The sequence below is a fragment of the Colobus angolensis genome, unplaced genomic scaffold (genome assembly GCF_000951035.1).
Source record: "Colobus angolensis palliatus isolate OR3802 unplaced genomic scaffold, Cang.pa_1.0 Scaffold114, whole genome shotgun sequence".
NCBI lineage: Eukaryota > Metazoa > Chordata > Mammalia > Primates > Cercopithecidae > Colobus > Colobus angolensis.
This window is the reverse complement of record NW_012112475.1, coordinates 2669868-2679887: the sequence shown is the minus strand read 5'-3', so window position 1 is coordinate 2679887 and position 10020 is coordinate 2669868. Positions and strand designations below refer to the sequence as shown.

The following is a 10020-nucleotide window of genomic DNA, read 5'->3' as shown; positions in this document are numbered from 1 at the left end:
AAAAAAAAAAAAAACCCATGTCAGACTAGGTGGGAGGAGGGGCGGGTAAAGGGGGAGACACACAGTGACTGGTGGAAACCTCATGGGCTGGGAGCCAGAATCCTCCCTTTTCCCATCACCCGGGGTGAGAGGACTGAGACATTGGCTGCAACCTGGACTCAAGGCCCTCTGAAGTCTCCTTCTGTCCCCAAAGAGCTGTGGCCTCTGGGATTCCACTCTTCGGAGTTGTAGTTAACTGGGGTATCAGCTGAATCAACGAGGAGGCTTCTAGAGTGAACTTCCACGCCATACCCCAGGCCCCTCTGCCCACTCCTCCTTGTTTAGCCATCTGTCCTCAGGATGGATGTCCCTTGGTTCCACAGGGAGGCCACGTAACAGGGGAATTGCAGGTCTGCATGGGCAGATGTTGGCAACTGTTGCCCTTGCCTGTTCCCCCACCTCAACAGAGTCCCAACCCTCACAGCTCCCCAACCTTCCCTTGACTCTGCTCTGTTCAACCCTGCAGGGGCCAAGTTCCCCATCAAGTGGACAGCTCCTGAAGCCATCAACTTTGGCTCCTTCACCATCAAGTCAGACGTCTGGTCCTTTGGTATCCTGCTGATGGAGATCGTCACCTACGGCCGCATCCCTTACCCAGGTAGGGAAGGGACATCAGCTCGGGGCTGCTTCCAGGGCATCCTGGCAACGGGTTCATCTAGACAACATGTCCATTCAAACTGAGTTCTTGATCCTCACCCCCAACTTTCCCTCATCTTTCCCATCTTAATTAAAGGCACCTCCATCCATCCAACGTTTTACGCCTGAAATCTGGGGGCTTCCTTGGCCCTTCCTTCTCTCTCACTCCTATGACTTTTTTTTTTTTTTTTTTTTTTGAGACAGAGTCTCGCTCTGTCACCAGGCTGGAGTGCAATGGCATGATCTCGGCTCACTGCAATCTCTGCCTCCCAGGTTCAAGCGATTCTCCTGCCTCAGCCTCCTGAGTAACTGGGATTACAGGTGCCCACCACCATGCCTGGCTAATTTTTGTATTCTTAGTAGAGATGGGGTTTCACCATGTTGACCAAGCTGGTCTCAAACTCCTGACCTTAGGTGACCCGCCTGCCTCGGCCTCCCAAAGTGCTGGGATTACAGACGTGAGCCACCATGCCTGGCTGCACCCCTGTGACAATGGAGCAGTCACAAGATTTTGGCCACTCAACTCCAAAACATATCCCACATCTCACCACTTTGAACCCCGCAGTCTCCACTGCATCCAGGCCAGCGTCATCTCCCATGGATGGTGCAGCAGCCTCCTCATCAGTCTTACTGCTTTCTCCCTCCTCATCCTACAGCCTGTTCTCCACTTACAGCCAGAAGGATAATTCTAAACTGTGAATCAGATCTTGTCCTTTCTCCACATTTTCTTTTTTTTTTTTTTGACAAGGTGTCACTCTGTCACCGAGGCTGGAGTGCAGTGGTGCGATCATAGCTCACTGCAGCCTCGACTTCCTAGGCTCAAGTGATCTTCCCACTTCAGTCTCCCGAGTATCTGGGACCAGAGGCATGTGCCACCATGCCTGGCTATTTTTTATTTTTTTAATATTTTTGTAGAGACTTGGTCTCACTACATTGTGCAGCCTGGTCTCTAATTTCCAGGCTCAAATGATCCTCCAGCCTTGGCCTCCCAAAATGCTGGGATTACAGACACACACTACCATGTCCAGCTAATGTTTTAAATTTTTTGAGAGACAAGGTGTTGCTATGTTGACAGGCTGGTGATTTCCATTTTTAAGCGATGCTTTGGTTCAGCATGGAGAGTGAATGGGAGGGAAGGGGAACAGGGTGGCAGCCAGTGAGGAGGCCACAGCAGTGGCCCAGGCAGAGGTGATGATGGTCTGGACAGGGTGGTGGCATTCGTGACTGGCATACGTTGATGAACTGGTGCTACGTTTCAAAAGAAAAGAAGATTCGACTTGCTGACTTAGGAGGTGAGAGAGAGAATCAGGGATGATTACCCTGGCTTTGCACCATAGGGTGGGTAATGGTCTAGGGACAGAAATTGGAGAGCTCTGTTTTAGCTCTGTTAAATTTGAGATGACTTAAGTATAGAGACATCCAAGTAAAGGAAGCACTTGAGTTCATGAGTTTGGAGTTTGAGACTAATAATATAAAATTGGGGATCACAGATATTGAATGGCTATTCTTATGAATAACTAATAAAAACTTAAATTGAACAAGAAAATAGTCCCATCCATAGGTTGACATTGAATCTGGCCACCTGACTGTTTTGTCTTGAGGGTGCACTAGTCAAAACCAGGCAACACACAATAGATGCTAAATCCATTAGGATGTGTTCTGCAGCAAGCAACAAAATAACAGACAAAGAGTAACTGAAACAGAAGCAAGCTATTACTCCCCATCTGCCATGGGTGACTGGTTAGTTCAGCAGTTCAGCAGCTGTCAGGACTCTGGGTTCCTGTCTCTGTGATGGTCTTCTCCATGTTGTCAGATGGTTGTTGCAGCTCCAAGTATCGTAAGTATCTCACAGTGTTCAAAGGAAGACAGAAAGGGTGCATTCTCCAAAGACTCTCCTCTAAGCCGGAGGAAAACCTTTCCTGGCACTCTCCCAGCAGACCTCCCCATCAGCTCCCATTGGCCCAGACTGGGTCCTGGGCCTATGACCTAGCTGCAAGTGAAGCTGAGGGTGGAAGTCTCTGGCTTTCACAGTGGGAGGGGCTCAGCTTGCAAGCGAGGCGGGGAGTGATGGCTGCTGGGGAGGCCACAGGGCCTGCCACCCCTGGGCTCTCATTTCCCAACCGCTTCCTTTTTTAATTCCACGGCTCCTTTTCAGGGATGTCAAACCCCGAAGTGATCCGAGCTCTGGAGCGTGGATACCGGATGCCTCGCCCGGAGAACTGCCCAGAGGAGCTTTACAACATCATGATGCGCTGCTGGAAGAACCGTCCGGAGGAGCGGCCGACCTTCGAATACATCCAGAGTGTGCTGGATGACTTCTACACGGCCACAGAGAGCCAGTACCAACAGCAGCCATGATGGGAAGGACCAGAGTAGGGCCAGGGGTTGCCCAGGTGGTGGCTGCAAGGTGGCTCCAGCACCATCCACCAGGGCCCATGCCCCCTTCCTACTCCCAGACACCCACCCTCGCTTCAGCCACGGTTTCCTCATCTGTCCAGTGAGTGGGTTGGACTGGAAAATCTCTTTTTGACTCTCGCAATCCACAATCTGACATTCTCAGGAAGCCCCCAAGTTGATATTTCTATTTCCTGGAATGGTTGGATTTTAGTTACAGCTGTGATTTGGAAGGGAAACTTTCAAAATAGTGAAATGAATATTTAAATAGAAGATATAAATGCCAAAATCTTTACCAAAAGGTTGGTTTTCTTGTCCTTCCAATTCCTGAATATCTATTTGCCGTCTTGCTGTATGACAAGTCAGAAAGTGTGAAGGACTCTCCTGGGGACCAGAAGTACAAAGACAAGTGGGGTTCAGACTGGGTGCAGTGGCTCCCACCTGTAATACCAGTGCTTTGGGAGACTGAGGGGCGGGGGATTTCTTGAGCCCAGGAGGTTGAGACCGCAGTGAGCTATGATCATGCCACTGCACTCTAGCCTGAGCAACAGAGACCACGTTTCAAAAAAAAAAGAAGAAGAAGAAAGAAAGGAAAGAAAAGTGGGGTTCAATGCTTGAGGTTTTCTAACTGTCCTAAAATAGTTGCTGGCTGTATTCGTTTCCTCTTGCTCCTGTAACAAATTATCACATATTTAGTGGCTTAAGGCAACACAACTGCATAACGTTACTGGGCCAGGCATAATGGCTCATGCCTGTAATCCCAGCATTTTGGGAGACTGAGGTGGGTGATCACTTGAGATCAGGAGTTCAAGACCAGCCTGCCAACATGCTGAAACCCCGTCTCTACTAAAAATACAAAAATTAGCCAGGCATGGTGGTGGGTGCCTGTAATCCTAGCTACTGGGGAGGCTGAGGCAGAAGAATTGCTTGAACCTGGGATGTGGACGTTGCAGTGAGCCGAGATTGTGCCACTGCACTCCAGCCTGGGCAAGAGATGGAGACTCTTTCTCAATAAATACATACATACATACATGTATAACCTTACTGCTCCAGAAGAGTGAGACCCTGTCTCAATACATACATGCATGCATACATACATATATACATACATACATACAAGTATAACTTTACTGTTCCGGCTGGGCGCGGTGGCTCAAGCCTGTAATCCCAGCACTTTGGGAGGCCGAGACGGGCGGATCACGAGGTCAGGCGATCGAGACCATCCTGGCTAACACGGTGAAACCCCGTCTCTACTAAAAAATACAAAAACTAGCCGGGCGAGGTGGCGGGCGTCTGTAGTCCCAGCTACTCGGGAGGCTGAGGCAGGAGAATGGCGTAAACCCGGGAGGCGGAGCTTGCAGTGAGCTGAGATCCGGCCACTGCACTCCAGCCGGGGCGACAGAGCGAGACTCCGTCTCAAAAAAAAAAAAAAAAACTTTACTGTTCCAGAAGTCAGAGGGACTGAAATGGGTTGGCAGGGCTGCATTCCTTTAGGAGGCTCTAGGGGAGAATTTGTTTCCATGCCTTTCCCAGTTTCTAGAGGCTGCTCCCATTCCTTCACTCATCAGCCCCTTTCGCTCATTACTCTAAACTTTGCTTTCATCATTTCTCCTCTGACTCTGAGTCTTCTTCCCCTCTTTAATTTGTAAGAAGTCCTTGGACCTACCTGGATAATTCAGAATAATCGTTTCATCTCAGGATTCCTAATCACCTTTGCAAAGTCCCTTTTGCCATGTGAGGTAACATTTTCATAGGCTCTGAGGGTTAGGGCATGAACATCTCTCGGCGGAGGGCACTGTCCTGCCTTCTCCACTGGTATCCAGATGCTGGATGGGTTTTGCCTCCAAGGAGCTGGGTCTTCCAGGATGACAGGAATGGTTTCTCATGATTTGGGACCCTGACTTTCCTGTTAGGCCACACTGCTACAAGAACTGGTCAGTTTACAGCTCCCCAGAGCTGGGGGCTGCCTCCAGGGCTGGGGGCTGCCTGCAGACCTGACATTTCCCATGGTCAAGTAGCCATCATACTTGTTGAGGTGGTATTTGCCATTGCAGGAATCCTGGTCTGGAGATAAGGCTGCTGAGAGTATCTAGTACCCTACAGAGGAAGCTCTCAGTGGACAGGTGGGAGACCTGCATAGGAAGCAGAGAAGACAAAGTGGTGGGGGCTTCCGGAATGTTGCTTCAGCTGAGAGTCCCTGGCAGCTAGTTATTATCACACAGAGAAAGACAGAAAGAGATGGACAATGGTTAAAAAGGAAACACCACCTTTTCATACTATTGCATCCCCTGAAGGCTGTATATCACATACCTGCCGGGTCCCAGGGAATCCTACACTAAACTTGATTCTGTACCTCTGAGTAGGGTGGGGTTCTGACCTTAGGAACTGAATATAAGAACGGTGGAAAATAAAGCTAGTAGTGTTTCAACTTACCTAGTTGGTAATTTCTTTCTTGCTGTCTAGTTTGGGATGTGGCTTGGGTACATGAAAGCAGAGCCCAGGGTCTTCTGATGGAAATTCGCCCTTATGATTTGTGATAATAATCTGATGGGAGGAGTACACTTCCCTGTGCCACCAGTGTTGAACTTGACCATGAGACTTGCTTTAGCCAATGGGATGTTAGCACATGTGATGCAAGCAGAGGCTTGAAACGTGCTTGTGGGGCTGGACTTGCCTTCCAGTCTTTTGCCCTGAAAAGAACATGGTCCAAGGAAGATGAGTGACAGATGGAGCAGACCTAGACCAACCTGCAGGCCTGAGCCCAGCCTAGATCAACTGAACTCCATCTGACCTGCGGACATGTGAGAGAGAAATAGATGCTTATGATAATAAGCCTTTGTGTTCCGGGGTTGTTTTGTTACATAGAAGTATGACAGCCACAGCGAATGAGGCACAATCTCAGGAGTTGAAGCCTATTGCTTATGGACAAGGTTAAGGGATCAATTTCTGCTTTCTGCTCTTTCAATTTATACTGCCCAAACGAACACTGATTTGTCCCTCTGGTCACCGAAAAGACAGGTAAAAACATGGGGATAGATACAACACCAAAAGCATGATTCACAAAAGAAAAAAAAAAGATAAATTGTACCTCTTTAAAATAAAAAACTCTGCTCTGCCAAAGACACTGTTAAGAAAATAGAAACATGGCCGAGCCCAGTGGCTCACGCCTGTAATCCCAGAACTTTGGGAGGTCAAGGCGGGTGGATCACCGGAGGTGAGGAATTCGAGACCAGCCTGGCCAACATGGTAAAACCCTGTCTCAATTAAAAATACAAAAATTAGGCAGGTGTGGTGGCAGGTGCCTGTAATCCCAACTACTGGGGAGGCTGAGGCAGGAGAATCGCTTGAACCCAGGAGGCGGAGGTTGCAGTAAGCACACCATCGCCCTCCCCTCGGGGTGACAAGAGCAAACCCCTGTCTTAAAAAAAAAAAAAAAGGGCCGGGCGCGGTGGCTCAAGCCTGTAATCCCAGCACTTTGGGAGGCCGAGATGGGCGGATCACGAGGTCAGAAGATCGAGACCATCCTGGCTAACACGGTGAAACCCCGTCTCTACTAAAAATACAAAAAACTAGCCGGGCGAGGTGGCGGGCGCCTGTAGTCCCAGCTGCTTGGGAGGCTGAGGCGGGAGAATGGCGTAAACCCGGGAGGCGGAGCTTGTAGTGAGCCGAGATCCGGCCACGGCACTCCAGCCCGGGCGACAGAGCAAGACTCCGTTTCAAAAAAAAGAAAAGAAAAGAAAAGAAAACCATGATCCCTGAGCTTGTAAAAAATATTTGCAAAAAATATCTCTGATGAAGGACTGGTATCCACAATATATAAAAACTCTTAAAACCCAACAATTGAAAAAAAAATCTGCTAAAATAGCTAAGATTCAAAACACTGATGACACCAAATGCTGATGAGGATATGGAGCAACAGGAACTCTCATTCATTGCTGGTGGGAATGCACAATGGTACAGCCACTTTGGAAGGTATTTGGCAGTTTATTACCAAACTAAGCATAACCTACCACACAATCCAGCAATTGTGCTCCCGTATGAGTTGAAAACTTATATCTACACACACACACAAAATGGCACATGGATATTTATAGCAGCTTTATTCATAAATCCCAAAACTTGGAAACAATCAAGATGTCATCCAATAGGTGAATGGATAAACAAATTGTGGTATATTCATATAATGGGATATTATTCAGCACTAAGAAAAAAGAGCTGACCGGGTGCAGGTGCAGTAGCTCATACCTATAATCCCAGCACTTTGGGAGGCTAAGGTGGGAGGATTGTTTGAGCCCAGAAGTTTGAGACCAGCTTGGGCAACAAGTGGGACCCCTCCATATCTAGAAAGAGTTAAAAATTTAGCTGGTTGTGGTGACATGCAGCTGTGGTCCCAGCTACACAGGAGGCTGAGGAATGAGGATCACCTGAGCCCAGCAGATTGAGGCTGCAGTGAGCCGTGACTGTGCCACTGCACTCCAGCTGCGGCAAGACAGCAGGACCCTGTCTCAATAAATAAATAAGTAGGTAAATAAATAAATAAATAATTTTGGCCGGGCACGGTGGTTCACGCCTGTAATCCCAACACTCTGGGAAGCCAAGGCAGGTGGATCACTTGAACTCAGGAGTTTGAGACCAGCCTTGATAAGATGGTGAAACCCCGTATCTATAAAAAATACAAAAATTGGCCAGACATGGTGGCGGGTGCCTGTAGTCCTAGCTACTCAGGAGGCTGAGGTAGGAGAACTACCCAGGAGGTCTAGGCTGCAGTGAGCCGTGATTGTACCACTGCACTCCAGCCTGGGTGATAGAATGAGACCTTGTCTCAAAATAAATAAATAGGCAGGCACAGTGGCTCACACTTATAATCCCAGCACTTTGGGAGGCTGAGATGGGTGGACCACTTGAGGCCAGGAATTCGATACCAGCCTGGCCATCATGGTGAAACCCTATCTCTACCAAAAATACAAAAAAATTAGCCAGACTTGGTGGCAAACACCTGTAGTCCCAGCTACTGGGGAGGCTGAGGCAAAAGAATCATTTGAACCTGGGAGGCAGAAGTTGCAGTGAGCCGAGATTGCGCCACTGCACTCCAGCCTGGGCGACAGAGTGAAACTCTGTCTCAAAAAGAAAATTTAAAAATAAATAAATAGGCTGGGAGTGGTGGCTCACACCTGTAATCCCAGCACTTTGGGAGGCCGAGGCGGGTGGATCACTTGAGGTCAACAATTCGAGATCAGCCTGGCCAACATGGTGAAACTCTGTCTCTGCTAAAAACACCAAAATTAGCCTGGCGTGGTGGCAGGTGCCGGTAAGCCCAGCTACTCAGGAGACTGAGACAGGAGAATCACTTGAACCTGAGAAGTGGAGGTTGCAGTGAGCCGAGATCGTGCCACTGCACTCCAGCCTGGGCAGCAAAGAGCAAAACTAGAAAGAAAGCAAGAAAGAGAGAGAGAAAAAAGGAAGGGAAAGGAGGGAGGGAGGGAGGAAAGAGAGTGAGAGAGAGAGAGAGAAGGAAAAGAAATTTTTAAAAAAGTGCTATCCAGCCATGAAAAGACATTCAGGAAGCTTAAATATATATTGCTAAGAAAGAATCCAATCTGAAAAGATTTCATATTACATGATTCCAACTATATGACATTCTGGAAAAACAAAACTATGGAGGCAGTCATAAAGTCAGTTGTTGCCAGGGGTCTGGCAGTGGGAGGGAGAGAGAGATGAATAGGTGGAATACAGGATTTTTAGGGCACAACCACCATATCAGCCTGGACAATCTTCCTCTAGACTCTCACCTCCAAGGGTACAGCATGCACTGCCAGTGCCCCACTCATATCTCTTAGAGTGGGGTGGACTTTTCAGGGATCATTATCCCGCGTCACTCTTTCTGAGGACTTTTTCCTTAAACTGCAAAAAGCTTCAGCTGCCAGTGTTCCCAGGAGGCTGAAAGTGCCAAGGAATTAACACCCTCTGGGAACAGTACTCAGCCAATGACTTCCAGGAGTTGGTGTATAAACAGCCTTGCTCCCTTGCCCCTCGGTGGGGTAACTCTAAGATGTGTGGTTTGCATTATTTCCCAGAGCTGCTCCATGGGATTAAGCTTCAGTTGCCCACAATGGTAACTTGCTTGACAAATAGGCTTTCCCGATATAGTATTAACATGAATGTGGGTTGATAGTTTTGGTTATATTCAGGAATAAGATGAAAGTGAAATAAAGAAGACATATATCAGAACTTGACTTAGTCAATGATATGAGCAAATTCTTTGCTGATCAGGGAAAGACTTTCAAATAAAGTCACATTTTTGTGCTAGCTACAAGGTAACAGCTGTAGACACTGCCCACTATTACATTTAATCTGCAATATTAACATTTTTCTCCATCACTTTAAGTCTAGACCAGGGTTTGGCAAACTATGGCAAACTACGCTTTATTGGAACACAGTTATGTCTACTATTTATGTAACGTTTGTGGATGCTTTTGTACTAAGATGGCAGAGTTGAGTCGTTGTAACACAACCGCATGATTGGCAAAGTCCAAAATATTTACTAATCTGGCCCTTTACAGAAAAAAAGGTTGCTAGCAAAACAAAAATTCAAGCCCCGATTGGTAGCACTTCCTGATTTTTGTGGTGTCAACATTCCCACGATGGCGAATTTCAAGCTACCAACCAGAGCTGCATGATGATTTTCATGGGCACTTTTGCCTTTGTGGAACATTTCCTCCATAACATATATACATATATATGTTACATATATATATTTTATATTTATAAATAGAAATAATATATAGTTATATACTTATATTAAATATAGATAATCGTTTACAGCTGCAGTGTTTCCGTATCTTGGCTATTATGAATAATGCTGCAATAAATATGGGGGTGCAGACATTGATTTCATTCCCTTTTGGATATATACTCAGAAGTGGGATTGCTGCATCATATGGTAGTTCTACT

At 47.3% G+C, this 10020-nt stretch overlaps 1 protein-coding gene across 2 annotated transcripts in view; it reads left to right on the top strand.

Moving 5' to 3' along the window:
* HCK (HCK proto-oncogene, Src family tyrosine kinase) overlaps positions 1-3370 on the top strand; it is a 53284-nt gene extending 49914 nt beyond the window's left edge. For both annotated transcript variants that reach the window (XM_011959967.1, XM_011959975.1), the window contains 2 exons: positions 506-637; positions 2831-3370. In XM_011959967.1, coding sequence (XP_011815357.1) covers positions 506-637; positions 2831-3033 — 335 coding nt within the window. In that variant the 3' untranslated portion in view covers positions 3034-3370. The remainder of the gene's footprint in view (positions 1-505; positions 638-2830) is intronic.
* The last annotated feature ends 6650 nt before the right edge of the window (positions 3371-10020 follow it).